At 23.6% G+C, this 16,765-nt stretch overlaps 1 protein-coding gene across 1 annotated transcript; it reads right to left on the bottom strand.

The window, feature by feature from the left end:
- Positions 1-1,675: 1,675 nt before the first annotated feature.
- Positions 1,676-15,611, bottom strand: LOC111634215 (5-hydroxytryptamine receptor-like). Its single transcript, XM_023378937.1, has 2 exons — positions 15,569-15,611; positions 1,676-2,852 (listed from the first exon to the last, which is right to left on the bottom strand). Exon 2 carries the CDS (start codon positions 2,772-2,774, stop codon positions 1,725-1,727), a length of 1,050 nt encoding a protein of 349 aa, XP_023234705.1. The 5' UTR covers positions 2,775-2,852; positions 15,569-15,611; the 3' UTR covers positions 1,676-1,724.
- Between the last annotated feature and the right edge of the window lie 1,154 nt (positions 15,612-16,765).

The following is a 16,765-nucleotide window of genomic DNA, read 5'->3' as shown; positions in this document are numbered from 1 at the left end:
TATAATTTATTAAGCTTCAAAGAGGGTAAACAAAATTCTGTCCCCTCCCACACTAATAGCCATCCATGCATACAGAAATTACCCCCGAATTTTTTTTTTTTTTNCAGTCAGGCATTCGAGAGCATTCCACAGCATTCCAGAATGTTCCGGAATGTTCTGGAACGTTCGGGAACATCCCAGATCATTGTGGAACATTCCAGAACACTCTCGAATGTTGTGGAATGTTCTGGAACATTGTGGACCATTCGAAGCCTTTTTTGTATGGGTGGGACTACTCATTGGTGGGGGTATACAAAGCAAGATCCGTCGTGGGTTCGAACGTCAGTTTCTTATCAGTGAAAAAGAAGAAGTGAAAATTCCAAAGTAGTGCAGTGAGTGAATAAAAACAAATAGTGAAGTGTGAGTAGTCAAAGTGATACAGTGACTGAATATAAATCGAAAACAAAGTGTGAAAACTACGTAAAGTGTACTTAGTGTATTTGTTAATAAAAAGTTGATTTGATTTATATTTTATACAATGCCCAAACTTAAAAGAGGAGGAGCTCTTGCCAGTTCTGAATTTTCTTTTGAATATTAAAGTTGATATCGTCGACAATATTATTTTTAGTTGCCAAAATTGCCCTTTGAAATAGCCACTCCGAATAATAATAAGCGCAGAGCCCAAACGGTTAGGAGTTGAAGGTTGAAATTTGGTACACAGTTAGGGTGCGTCATGAGAACGTACTGTACAGTAAGAAGGGATTTTTCGAAATTTTCCCCGCGAGAGAGAGGGACAGGATTAAGGCTTCCCATGAAGAACTCGGCTTCTATTATACTATTTTAGATGCGGTTTTTTGCGTTTTTGATTACGTTTTAATAGGGTACATCACGAGAATGTACACTAAGAAGGGATTTTTCGAAGTTCCTCCCTCGGGGGAAATGTTAACAATGGAAGTGGTTAAGTAACAATTGAAGTGTTAAGAGAAAGCGACGTGCAAGATTTACAGGTGCAGATGCGGTTTTTTGTGAGAAATCGAACATATTTTTAGATCCATCTAAAAATTTTCTAATTAGTCTGGAAGCAGGGCAACCTAATTCTTGCATTTTGAGAAAACGGGTAAGATTGACTATAATGTACTGTAATAACCTTAATCTTCGCTATCGTTACTTTTTTCCCGAGCAACGCTGGGCTTATCAGCTAGTTTATAAAATAAAATTATAATTTATTTTTCTACTGAACTTGCGTTTTATTTAAATTTTAATGTAAGATACTTATTTTGCGACAATTTTTCTCTCTTCCGCCGGATAGTGGGAAATGGGCCCGACATAATAAAAAATTCTTCGAAATTTTTGCCCACACTGATTCGATCTCGGAACCCCAGAATGATGGGTTTAAAACCTTAACCGTCTCAGTCATCCGTCGTTGATTTTTTCTTTCTGATACTTGTAAATGTCAACTGTGTTAAATAAAATTAGATATACACTTTTTCTCGCTGATATAAGTTTTATTTTGTCAAGTTTAAAACCATAACACAAATCATTAAATATTTTATTAACAATTAATATAATCTAGAATTTACTTAAAATAATGCACTAAAATGTAGACATTAACATATAAATAAAAGTTATTAATATTGATATTATTTTTCCTAAAAGTCTTATTTTTGTTACGAAGAAAAGTATACTGTATATTGAAATATATAGTCTATGAAAAATTTTATTTTTGTTTCTTTTAGAAAATATTTTTAGGTTAATCTAAATAACCTTTTAAAAGCTTGTCTGAAATCTGGACTGAATATTGTATAAATGATAGGATTTAGCATGCTGTTAGCATAACCCAGCCATAGAAGGAAACTGAAAATGTAATCATTTGGTTGACATGATCTACAAATAGGCATGACGAGAGCCATGACGAAAAATGGGAACCAACAAATTACAAATACACCTGTTATAATCGCAAGAGTTTTTGCAGCTTTTTTTTCACGTTTAAAATCTGAAGTCTCTTTACATTTTTTATTTTCTCTTTTAGCTAATATTAAAAGTTTACCAAATTTATTATTGATTTCGCACTCTGTTATTTGTTTGTTGCTCTGAAGTTTAATCAGAAACATGGCTTTGTTACGTGGGTTTCTGCGAATTCTATTTCGGGCTACTTGATAAATTCTCCAATACAATATTAAGATAATTATCAATGGAACGAAGAAGCTGGAAAAGGTGGCAAAAATTTGATAAGCTAAATCTTGGCTTACTAAACATTTTTTATCTTCTTCCAGACGCTTTTTAAAATCTGGATCCTTCCAACCAAAAACTGGAGCTACCGATATCACAATGGCTGTAATCCACACAAATAAAATCATCAAATAAATTTGGCAAGCATTTCTTTGTCTTGCATAATCCATATTTGTTACTGACCAATATCGGTCTACAGCAATGGATAATAAGTGAAGAATAGAAGCGGTACAGCATAAAACATCGCAAAATGTCCAAATATCACATAACGCCGGTCCTAACGTCCATTCTTGATTCACTTCATTAACAGCACTAAGGGGCATTACGAGACAAGCAACCATCAAATCGGCTATTGCCAATGATAAAACTAAATAATTTCTCACAGTTCGAAGATTTTTATCTATTAAAACAGCACTGATGACAAAGATATTGCCAATGATTGTTGCCAGAATCAACAAACCTAGTATTATTGATATAACTATCGTAGTAAAGTTATTGTTATTTTTAAAAAGTAAAATATGACCCGATGTAAAATTGTATTTTTCATCTTCAGCTTGAATGATCATGATTTATTTAGTATGTCTTAGTAAATAGGCAGGTAAGTAAACAAATGCTTTTATTTCTGAACTTCATTAGTTGATAATCTGTAAAGAAATTTAAATTAATAACATTGTTTTTAAGATTAATAATGATATAGTTATAGTTAATTTTTACTTTCCGACAGTTATATATAATAAAGGGAATTATGGCACTCGGACAAAAAATAATTCTCCCAATACTTTTACATTTTTAGACTCAGAGGATACCTTGAAACGTCGAGAAATGAAAAAAGTTGGGGATCTCTGCATGTACTGTACAGTACAACAGATGTTAATGTGTATGGGGGCACGATTTTGTTTACCCAATTTGTAGCTTAATAACTCCTGTGTATTAGGGGATTGATGCTATTAAATTTTGGTGTTTAAGATCGAGGATGGAGTCATTTGTCAGAGTGAAGACAGACTTGATTTTACTCGTTATTAGCACTTACAGTTTTTTAAAAATAAAACTTATCTCAACCCTCAAAATTAAGCTTTATGTCATTGTATAATAATTAATAATATAAAAAAATTTAAAATAAAAATCTCGTAAAAAATAGCGCCACACATAGTTTTAACTCATGCCGGAAAATTTACGCAATTAATTGCTGGATTTTTATAATTCTAAGAAGAATTTTATAAAATTTATAATTTTATTTTAAAAAATCCTAATTAAATTTATTATCTTAATACTTTTAATAATGTAATAAATAAAAATGCTTACAGATTTTAATTTATTATGGTTATAAGTACAAATATAAATTAGAGAATTTTAATAAAAATGTATTTTAAACATTATTTAATAATTTTGACATAGTCCAAAATCAATGATTCCGAGAAAGCAACGATTAATTTTGTTAAAGATAAACAATCGGTCTTCGAAACTAAAAGCCATGATATAATGAAAATCCGGTTAAATTACGTTATGAATCGATTTCATTAAATTTATTAATTATGTTATAATTATTAAAGTCAAAATTAAATCTGTTAAATATTTTAAAAGTCAATACTGTTATGTGCTTATGAATAATGCCTGTTGTAAATAGTATTACTGCAAAATTTATTCCATAAAAAATAATTATATAAAAAGTAAAATTCTAAATAAATAAAATAAGGTTAGAAAATAAAATTCTTATTCGTAACAAAGTATTGAATATGTTAGAGAAGTTCAATAAATACAATAAAGTTTTTTACATTTTTCTGTTAATAAATAAAAATCTAAAATTAAAAAATATATATATATTAAGTATTACTAAAACATAGAATGTCATTTATTAAGCATACAAAATTATAAAGTGTTTCGGTAGGACTTTAGAAATTTTCAATGAGTAAAACTAATTTTTCTTTAAAAATATATTAAAAATTTGATAATTAAAAAGAGAATAAATTGAAAATTTTACTTATTTAAAAAATAAAGTATGTACAGACTATTTAAAATTAATATTACAACAAAACGTGTTTAAATGTTGAGAAATTAATGAAAAGAAAATTGTAAGTTTCGAACACTGTTAGAATTTTTTTCAAGAGAAAAATTTTTTGGATCCGTTATTTGGTTCTAGGGAATTAACTTATTGCCAAGAGGATAACTACTTGATTTACCCACTCCTTCTTGCATCCATGCATTAATTCTCTTAGAATTTATTGTATTCATTTTGCTTTGAATGCAGTTTTTTTTTAATATTAATTTATTTGCCAACTTATTCCCTTTATCCGAACAAATACAATTATTATTTCAGTTTTTATTATTTTTTAAATTAGATCTTCGCATTAATATGAATGAAATCATAGATCCGTTTATTCATTTATGTAATTTTTACTAAGAAATTGGTAATAAGATAAATTTTAGTAATTCAGCAGTATTTTAAGAGCTAAAATCAATCATTATTTTTAAATTTGCAAACTCTTAACAAAAAAAATATATCGATTTTTGAAGTAAATATCAACTAAAATACCGATATATACAACACATAAAATCTGAAATAAATTCTGTTTATATTTATATCAATCATTTCATTGTTTTTCTGTTTCTAGAAATTTAAATTGAAACCATATTCTAATATTCGCATAAAATAAAACTGTATTTCTTTTAAATTTTACTTATATTGCTTTTAAAATTTATAAGAATATATATTTTAATATTAAGCTGGAGTTTATGTAAATTTAATTAAATTATATAACGTCTTACATTAAATATATTTATATCAAATTGTTTATTTGAATTATAATTACTGTATATTAATTTTTGTTTACATTATAAATTTATAATAATTAAAGTGCATCATAGAATAATTAAATTTAATTTTCCAAACAAATATTATTACTACTTTACTATAAAATTTTAAGTAAATTTAATAAATATAAAGTCATCCTTTATTATTCAGCTTTATAGAAACTAGACATAACTTTAGTATTAATTTATTGTATGTTTTATAAATTCGAAGCATAAAAAAATTTATATATAAAGTTAAACTTGTGTTATAAATTTCGGGTTTTTAAGTTAATTTTATTGTTATATTTGGTTAAAAAAATAAAATTTTCTATTCAGAAATATGAAACAAAGGCCGTCTTTGAATGAATATTTCAAAATTCTAACAATTCAGTAAGAAAAATAAGAAAAATTCTTAAATTAATTTTGTCGTAAATTAATATAATTTTATCTTCATTTCCTCCAAAGATTTATTACATCTTATAATTGAATAAAGTAACTTCATTTTATGTGGAATTTAATATCTTTATTGTACCGATTATTTAGTAAATAAAAATTTAATTAAAATATTTAAATAGGTCAGTCTTTCGGAACTGAATTTCATCAATTATTTTTTATTCATACTTTTTTAATTTAGAAATAAATTAATTTAACAATGTCTTATATTATAAAACTCTTGAAAAATGCTGGTAATTTATATTGTATAAAGGTGTATTTTTTCCTCAACAGATGAATCACAAAGTGATTGTTTGACGAAGTACTTTATTTATTTATAGAACAATTCCTTACAAAATGTATTTCGGACCTTCTTAGTCCCTCAGTTGCAAAGTGGCACTTATTTCGGCTGATGAGGAGCTAAGAATGTTCTAAATGCATTTTATAAGGCTCTATGGTACCACACCATAGAGAATAAAGTACTTCGGCAAGTACTGTTTGTGGTTCCTGCCTTGGAAAGAAAAATACACCTTTCTACAATATATTACATATTTTTTCTGTAAATAATAATGCTTGAGAGTAAATATTATGATTTATTAATATTTATAAGTACTGTAATTTCTCGAGTTACAAATTCAGTAATTTCTACTAAATCTTGCATGTCTTCTATTTGATTTTACTTCACATTTGAAGAATTATTTAGATATATCAAAGTAAAAAAAAAATACAGAGATATTTCCTATAATTTCAAAATATTGCTTTTTTACAATTATACAAACATAAAAATGTTTGTAAAATTAGAAATTTTAAAGACAATTTTAAAAAATTCGCTTCAGAATTTGTTTTTTTTTGTAGATTTATTTACATATACATATGCGATGATGATCCATAATGGTTTTTATATAAAAGTCCTATTTAAAATAGTTTTAATATGACAAAAATATGAATTAAATGTTATAGAACTATAAAAAAAAATAAGAATAGCCTTTTAAAATAGTTTTAATTACATAACAATAAAATAACCTATCTAATGCTAAATTTATGAAAAAATCGAATTGTATATACGTTAATAGAAAAATAAGTGCTTATATAAGTGACAATTACTATAAATTATTATTGTTCTATTGACACACATTTGAATTGAAGAAGTTAGTATAGAATAAACTTCATTATTTCAATAAAAAATTAAATTACATAAATAATTTTAAACAGAATTTATTAAATCACTTAATTATTTATGGAATTTTATTATATCTTTTCTTAAGAATAATAAATTAAACGTATAATACTTTAAAATGACAGGACATAAAATAAAGCTTATCTAGAGATTCGTTAGGAGCATTAAGAACCCGTGAATAAGCATTGATTTTAATGTCAAAATAAATTAGTTTGGTTAATTCCTCTTCTATTTTCTTTGGAATGAACGATATAATAAAAAGCATTTTGTTAGGTCTGTGTTTAAATCGTGCCGACAAAACCCTTATCAATTGAACAAAGGAAATGATGCTATATAAAAGTTTATTTAAAAGTACTAACGTTATTAATTAAGAATTATTAATTTAAAACTATTTATTTTTAAAGTTGATTTAATTAGAAATTCTAGTTTACACTCTTTTTTACAGATTGATTATCGTATGTTTATAATCGTATATAATGTGTTCAATGCAGAATTTATTTTAAAAAAATAATTTAGCTACGTATGTTTATATCTGTGTAAACAGCTTGTCAAATACACGTATAAAGAAAAATAAATATTTGTTAAAGAGTTTCTTGAAAGTGATTAAGCTGTAATAAAGACGATAAGTTTCTTTAGGTAGGCTAATAAGCTTTTAAACAACTTTTAAAGTGATAAGTTTTATTATTTCAATTTAAAGAAAAAATTGTTCAAAATGAATATTAATATAATAAATATAATTAAAAATTCATTTAGGTATCCAATACAAAAACTAATCTGGTAGTTCTCATTGTTGTAACCACATAATATTGTACTGTACTTACTGACTTATTAATAACTTACTTATTAACTCATTGACTAATAAATAATGTTTCTGTACTTAATAATTTGAGTGATTTTTATTATATTTCTGCTAAACTACATTGTAAAATCAAGCCTATATTTATTATTAAATATGTTTGAGCTATCGATCACATATTATGGTGGTAAAAAGTTTGTATTTTATCAAGTTTTGACAAAAATACAAACTCGTTTGTGATATATATAGGCCTACGTTAAAATTTTTTATTATCTCATATACTTTCTTTTATTTGATATTTATAAGATAGTAATGCTCTTTCTCTTTTCTAATTATCATTTAAAATGTAATGACAACGTAGAATAATAACAGTTGTTATAGAATAAATTATCACTCATTATAAGAATTCTTTATTATTTTTTAATCGATTTTGTTATTGTAAAAACTAGAAAAATTAATAAACTTTTTATAATTTCATCTTTGTTCCGGGGTAAGCTGTAGTTTTCCTACAAAACTTTTATGCACGATTCAATTGAAAGTTTCTAAATAACAAAAGTTTTTATTGAGAATTTAAAGGTAAATTATATTCTAAATGTTGGAAAATTAATGTGAATACTATCTTAATTAAACATATAATTGAAGATGAATGGATTGCGTGATCATATTATTATTCTTTTAAACTGCATTGAAAAGGAAAATATAAATAAATTAAAGTTTTAAATAAAATATATTAAGTCGCCATTTCTCATAATTTTTTTTTTTAATATTTTAATGAAAGTTTGTTTGGAAATTTTCAAAGTAAGTTACAATTAAGAAATAAATATTTTGCTACAGTTATAAATGAAAGATTACAAATAAACTTCAAATATTGTCGTTAAAAACAAATCTTTAACTTTCTCGTATTATTTTTGAATCAGAATATTTAATAACTTATTTAATAAATGACTTATTTCAATGAGATAATTGTAATATTGATATAAAGACGAAATATAGAATGTAATTTAGATATTGTTTTATTGATAGTAACATGTTTCTTACTTTTGTTCCTTGCTCTATTTCACATTGCATTTGTCTCTTGTTACATTGTTGCATGACCGCGATCCGTAGAGAACATGCACAGTAAAATGTATAGCCTACACATTCATGCTAATTAAAAAAAATACTGGCCGGTCGGATGGCCGAAGAAAACATGTAAATGAAGAAATTGGGAAAAGAAAAATTGGTATTTTTTTAAAACAGATATAACGTAATCGTGGACCGAGTAACAAGTTTTAATAGTCGATATTTTATAAACAATGCCATTTATAATGGTTTTTTTATTTAGATCAAAATAATTTTTATAAAATTTTATTTCTTAAATTCCAGAGTTTATCTAGTTTGATAAGTAAAAAAATGAATAATTAATGTGTCAAAGAAATTTTTACAAACAAAACGATTGGATTTTGCCAAAAATGGACTGTTTTCAATGGAGCCCTTAGCTAATGTCGTTATGTAGTATTGCAAACATTTCATTTGCACACTTTAGCACAGTTCAATTAAGAACAATTAGATATTTTATTCGTTATATTGTACAATAATTAAACAAATAAGAATATACTAGCCTAGTCACTAGTCTATTCAATGCAGTACGAATTTGGCGTTAGCCTTGGCCCTGGGCATCGGAATTTTGAAGTGAAGGGGGCGATAATAGGTAACGGTTTTATTGAAGGGGGCGATACTACGTTGAAGGGGGCGACGATTCGTTAGAGGTTGAGAAACACTGCTTTAGCATATGCAAATATATTTTCAGCATATAAATTCATTTTAACTGTATTATGTACTCAGTATTTTGTGAAAGATCATTTTCGAAATTAAAATATATTGAAAATAGAGTTCGTAATAATTTAAGCTAATGTCGTTTGGAAGCATTTACGCTAAGGTCGTCAGAAAAAGGATATATTTATGAGAATAGAAAATGAAGCAATTATGAATGAAAAGATGGTACAGTAATTTATTAAAACATACAGTACGTTAATGTAACGTGTTTTAATTATTGTATTAATGTTATATTTTTCTCATTATAATTTTTAAAACTTTTATCTTGTACGTATAAAATTTTTGAATGACTGTGGGTCTATATTGTTGCGTTTTTCTTGGGCCTAATTTTCTGTCGGGTCCGATCATGGTTACGTATGTAAGTATATACTAAAAATAATCAGAAAGCATAGATAAATAGCAATTAGTTTACCAAATATTTTTGATTGGTAAGAAAAATCGGAGCTAGTTTTTGGTTTATTATAGTCGTTTTACTTTCGTAAAAATCACAGCTTGCTGGATATATGCTTTAATAGTTAGCATTAAATATGTTATTATTTAATTTACTCATCGAATCTCTTCGATCTTTTGCATAAGCAAGTATCGACCCTTTTGATAGGTCGATCTACTCTCAAGGGATCAATATCGATCTCGTTGAGAATCCCTGATTTAAAATATTTGGAAATAGATTTTTAGAAATGTATTTCTGTTATGCAAAAAGGTAACAAAATACACATCCATATTTTATAACAGTAAACAGAGAAATAAAATACATATTTTTTTTATTTCCATTATTTTAAGTATTTTTATAAAAACAAAAATTTTATATAGAGAATGCAAAAGAATTATTTTCATCACATTTGCAAATATAAAATAATTATGTAAATATTAAATAGTCGCGCAATGTAAAATGTATTTGGTACTAAAATTCGTACCAGTTTAATTACGATTATAATATGAAACATATTGAAATCTTTAAAAATATTGATATTCACGGCATAAAAATAAAATTATGACTGTCATTCGTAATCAAGAATCTAGAGTTAATCTTAAAATTGAAATTTTGAATTATTAATAAATGCTAAGAATTAGAAAATTTTACATTAAACGATAAGAAAATATTTTGTATTTATAGTTTATAAAAACATAATAGCGATAATATCGTTTTATTTCATTCTTGAAACAAAGTCATTCGTCAATCCTACTAAATTCATTGAAAGCCTTTACATTGTAGATATTAAGATTATTTTTTACAGGATATCCTGAAATACATATGTTATCAAGAAAATGAAATTTTGAAACCATTTCAAATTATTTTATACGCCATATCTAACCTATAAACAGTTCAATGTTGACTTATAAAAAAAAAAAATTGTTTCAATCGAATAATAAGCTTTGAAGAAGATAATAGAACAGCTGAAAGATGTCTGCCTTTCAACTATTTCAATATTGTATATTTGTTTTCAGAACGAATGCAACTGCATATTAAATTAGATTATATGAATTACGTGTTATGCAGACTCGAAAAATGAAATTTTTTAATATATACTTTTATTATTTATATACATGCAGATCTAATTCAATTATGTTAAACCACACTATCTATATATAGATATTATATTAAGATTCTTTAGAAATACAATACAATTGAAAATGAAAGAAATTTAGATATATTTAAGAATGAAAAAAAATCGAATACTATATTAAAAGTTATAACTAATTGAATATTTTATTTGCCAAATTAATTATTAAGCAGGATTATGTTTTACTTTGCTACCTCGTTGTAGTTACAGCTATATAATGTTTGCATACAGCAAACATTATATGCTGTATACAAACATTGCTATATTCCAACATTATATAGTTATAACTACAACACTGTAACAATAATTTTTATGTAACTTTCTTCATTGCTTAGCTTATTGCTAAATAGCTGTAAAATTTTATATTGCTTTTGATTAAATATACTTTTTACAATAGTTCTATAATACAGGTATGTACTGTACTATGTATATATATAGAATTTATCGATATTTAAATAAGCAACATAAGACAGGAATCGATAATAAAAATAATACAATAACAAGTAGGCTAAGTCAAAAAAAACAAGATTGAACTTATTTGAGAAAAGAAAATATTTGACGTTTTAAATAATGTAGACTGAATCAATTTCTATTGAAAAAGGAAAGATATTGTTAAAAATTCTTAACTAAATTTAAATTCAAAGTTTGATACGAGACAATCTAATTTTGTTGTGGAATAATTTATATTTTAATATTATATTTTTTCATTAATAACATTTTATTTATTCAATACATACTTTAAATATTAAGGAATAGTAAATATATAAACATATATAAGTTTATTCTTATGATAGGATCTATTTTTGTAAATATAAAATATTGACTGATCGTGAAGTTACGTGACATAATACATATAATGGTAAATAGATAATAACGGGTATTTTTATTTCGGTATCTTTTTAATAATTTTATGCATTTATATTAATACTAAGTCATGGTGAAAAATTGGATTTTATGTTATGAAAACAATCAATTTTTACTTTTCAANTAAAAATTTGATAATTAAAAAGAGAATAAATTGAAAATTTTACTTATTTAAAAAATAAAGTATGTACAGACTATTTAAAATTAATATTACAACAAAACGTGTTTAAATGTTGAGAAATTAATGAAAAGAAAATTGTAAGTTTCGAACACTGTTAGAATTTTTTTCAAGAGAAAAATTTTTTGGATCCGTTATTTGGTTCTAGGGAATTAACTTATTGCCAAGAGGATAACTACTTGATTTACCCTCTCCTTCTTGCATCCATGCATTAATTCTCTTAGAATTTATTGTATTCATTTTGCTTTGAATGCAGTTTTTTTTTAATATTAATTTATTTGCCAACTTATTCCCTTTATCCGAACAAATACAATTATTATTTCAGTTTTTATTATTTTTTAAATTAGATCTTCGCATTAATATGAATGAAATCATAGATCCGTTTATTCATTTATGTAATTTTTACTAAGAAATTGGTAATAAGATAAATTTTAGTAATTCAGCAGTATTTTAAGAGCTAAAATCAATCATTATTTTTAAATTTGCAAACTCTTAACAAAAAAAATATATCGATTTTTGAAGTAAATATCAACTAAAATACCGATATATACAACACATAAAATCTGAAATAAATTCTGTTTATATTTATATCAATCATTTCATTGTTTTTCTGTTTCTAGAAATTTAAATTGAAACCATATTCTAATATTCGCATAAAATAAAACTGTATTTCTTTTAAATTTTACTTATATTGCTTTTAAAATTTATAAGAATATATATTTTAATATTAAGCTGGAGTTTATGTAAATTTAATTAAATTATATAACGTCTTACATTAAATATATTTATATCAAATTGTTTATTTGAATTATAATTACTGTATATTAATTTTTGTTTACATTATAAATTTATAATAATTAAAGTGCATCATAGAATAATTAATTTTAATTTTCCAAACAAATATTATTACTACTTTACTATAAAATTTTAAGTAAATTTAATAAATATAAAGTCATCCTTTATTATTCAGCTTTATAGAAACTAGACATAACTTTAGTATTAATTTATTGTATGTTTTATAAATTCGAAGCATAAAAAAATTTATATATAAAGTTAAACTTGTGTTATAAATTTCGGGTTTTTAAGTTAATTTTATTGTTATATTTGGTTAAAAAAATAAAATTTTCTATTCAGAAATATGAAACAAAGGCCGTCTTTGAATGAATATTTCAAAATTCTAACAATTCAGTAAGAAAAATAAGAAAAATTCTTAAATTAATTTTGTCGTAAATTAATATAATTTTATCTTCATTTCCTCCAAAGATTTATTACATCTTATAATTGAATAAAGTAACTTCATTTTATGTGGAATTTAATATCTTTATTGTACCGATTATTTAGTAAATAAAAATTTAATTAAAATATTTAAATAGGTCAGTCTTTCGGAACTGAATTTCATCAATTATTTTTTATTCATACTTTTTTAATTTAGAAATAAATTAATTTAACAATGTCTTATATTATAAAACTCTTGAAAAATGCTGGTAATTTATATTGTATAAAGGTGTATTTTTTCCTCAACAGATGAATCACAAAGTGATTGTTTGACGAAGTACTTTATTTATTTATAGAACAATTCCTTACAAAATGTATTTCGGACCTTCTTAGTCCCTCAGTTGCAAAGTGGCACTTATTTCGGCTGATGAGAAGCTAAGAATGTTCTAAATGCATTTTATAAGGCTCTATGGTACCACACCATAGAGAATAAAGTACTTCGGCAAGTACTGTTTGTGGTTCCTGCCTTGGAAAGAAAAATACACCTTTCTACAATATATTACATATTTTTTCTGTAAATAATAATGCTTGAGAGTAAATATTATGATTTATTAATATTTATAAGTACTGTAATTTCTCGAGTTACAAATTCAGTAATTTCTACTAAATCTTGCATGTCTTCTATTTGATTTTACTTCATATTTGAAGAATTATTTAGATATATCAAATTAAAAAAAATACAGAGATATTTCCTATAATTTCAAAATATTGCTTTTTTACAATTATACAAACATAAAAATGTTTGTAAAATTAGAAATTTTAAAGACAATTTAAAAAAATTCGCTTCAGAATTTGTTTTTTTTTTGTAGATTTATTTACATATACATATGCGATGATGATCCATAATGNATAATATATATATATGTGTCTTTTTAAAGTATAATAATATTTTAGATATGAGTAATTTTAAAATATATACAATTCGAAATAAATTTTTATATTTTATATACATGTAATTTATTTTATTCTTGTCTTATGTTATAAGCTTATTAGTTATTAAGAGAGTTTCTAGTAAATAAATTAACAGCAATATAATTAAATATTATTTAAAATGTCATTAAGTACTTCCTACGTATTTTTCAAGTTAATTTTGTGGATTACAGCATTACTGTGTTTGTTGTTTATTAAAAAATAGACAAAATTATGAAACCATTTACATATTATTTATCAGGAAAAAATTTCTGATTTATCTATTTTATCAAAATTTATTGTTTATAATTTAAACACCCTCGATAAATAAATTTCATAAGTGAAATATCGTATTTCAATTTTAACAATAGAATATTTATATCTATATACTCGTATATAGAACAATTTAGAAAAAAAATATTCTAAATTATTCTACATTCAATATATATAATTTCTTATTTAGAAAAATTATAAAAAACTTTTTGAAACAACACAAATATCCTAATAAAATGTTCTTAATAGTTATAAATTTTGTCCATTCGATTTATTTTAATACAAAAAATTGAAATTATTTTATTTTGATGATACACGACATTATCTATATTCAGTAATATTAGATATTGTTGCATGTAAAATTAAGGTTTATTAAAATCTATACAAATTTATTCTAGCATAAAACAAGAAACAATTTGAACAAAAATTAAAGTATTGAAAAAATTTTATGACGTACAGTACATACTCTTGACTATTAAAACGACTGATACTTTAAAAATTTTTCCAAGAAAAATCTGAGAAACTCTTAGATAAAAACCCTACAGCATTTAGCATTTAGCTAAATTAATAAGTAAAATAAATATTTGATAAAAATGTAGCTAATAAATTCTATTTTTTTCTTTGCTTAAAAATAAAATAAAATTTACATTAATTTTAATTAAAAAATTTATAGAAATCTAAAATTGAAAATTAATTTATCATCATTTAAAATCGAAATATGTGTTATTTCTTTTTCAATAGGTTAGTTATTAAATTAAAAACTAATCGATTTTCAATACTTATTTTTAAAATTTATTAACTGTTACTTTAATTAAACTAGTTAAATGTTTTTAACTTTTAAAATAAAAGTTTCATAATTGGATTTACAGACAAGTATGTGTCATAGAAATAATCGATATAAACAGTTCATTAAAAGAAAACGTATATACATCTACTTATACAGATAATAACACAAGCTTATTATATTCTATATATTCTTTACTAATATTGTTATTATATAATATAAATTTCTTAATTTTATTAATTTTTCCTTTTAATACATTTCACAAAATATTCTAAAAATTACTATTGTAATAAAGTGATTAAGATCCTAACATTATTACTTACGCATATACCCATAAGTAAGATCAATCATGAAGTTTCATTTTCGATATTAAGAGAAACGAGAAATAAATTAAGATATTTTTAATAAAGTTTTTAGTTGAAAAACTTTAGTTTTCTTCCAATAGAAACTAATACTTCATATATATGAGTGTATATATAAATATATTGATATTAGAAATATACTTTACCATTCTATTCCCAGAACATCAGGTCCACTTGCTTTGAAATAACTTTGCTTGTGCTCCACCGACCTGTTGTATGTTGCCTATATCCACATTTTATCGATTTGTACATACAGAAAGAGAGAGAGGGCGCTTCAAAATTGTTCTGGAAATACAAATCTATAAAATTGTTATTTATTCATCTCATTAGCTACTGCTGTATTTTTCTATCACCATTTGACGCAGGTCTCATTGAAAAAAAAATAGTATTTAAAAAAAGATAATCAATTGGTTTATCATTTCTTTAAATTAGTTTTTATTAATTCAGCCAAAATCGAATATTATTATAAATATTTTTTACACGTTCTATATTTGTAGGAATAAATTAAATTTATTTATATTTTATATTTATTCTGCAATATATTTCTCCCAAAGAATAATTTAGGAAGAATATATACATATTACAGAATGCAGTACAAATTCTGCAATATATTGATATATATGTATACTATTCTTATGAATAATATATATATATATATAATATTTTGTTGAATAATTCTGTTCTTCTGAAATATTTCCGTAGAATAATTCTAAAATAATAAATATACTTTTAAATTAATTATTTTTAAAGTCTATGATTTATAAAATTAATTTTAAAATAGTTTTACCTATATAAATAATACATTGCTGTTAAATAATTAAAATATTGAGAAATAAAACATAGCTGAGCTTAAAAATAATAATGTACAAGTATATTTACTTAAAATTTAATTCAAATTATTAAGAAAATTTTTAAAACTTTTTCGTCATAAAGTACATAAACATATATAATATAGGCCCTATATATATAAATGAAATTTATTGATTGGACGAATATTTTATAATTCATATAGCCTATTATTAAAACATTAAAGGAGGAAATATCATTAGTATAATTTTAAAAATCTTATGTAAAAATTATACATTTATAAGTACAAATAGTAAAACCTTTAATTATGTCAATGATATTTTATATTTAAATATACCCTGTAGCAATTGAAAAATTTAATANATATTTTGAGTACATTAAATTTCATTTTTCTTAATATTTATTTATTGTCAATTTTATAATGTAATTTTTAAAATTTCAAAAATTAATTATATAAACTATTAAAATAAAGCATTTAATGATAAAAAAATGAATAATTCTTCATTTATGTTTGAAAAAAATAGATACAGAAGCAG

This window comes from Centruroides sculpturatus, unplaced genomic scaffold (assembly GCF_000671375.1).
Source record: "Centruroides sculpturatus isolate CEXI.00-Female unplaced genomic scaffold, Cexi_2.0 scaffold740, whole genome shotgun sequence".
NCBI classification, from domain to species: domain Eukaryota; kingdom Metazoa; phylum Arthropoda; class Arachnida; order Scorpiones; family Buthidae; genus Centruroides; species Centruroides sculpturatus.
The sequence above is the reverse complement of the archived record's forward strand: the minus strand, read 5'-3'. Positions and strand labels throughout refer to the sequence as shown.

What these genes read in the sequence shown, in the direction of transcription:
- LOC111634215 (XM_023378937.1), bottom strand. Translation starts at nt 2,774, where the DNA reads ATGATCATTCAAGCTGAAGATGAAAAATACAATTTTACATCGGGTCAT.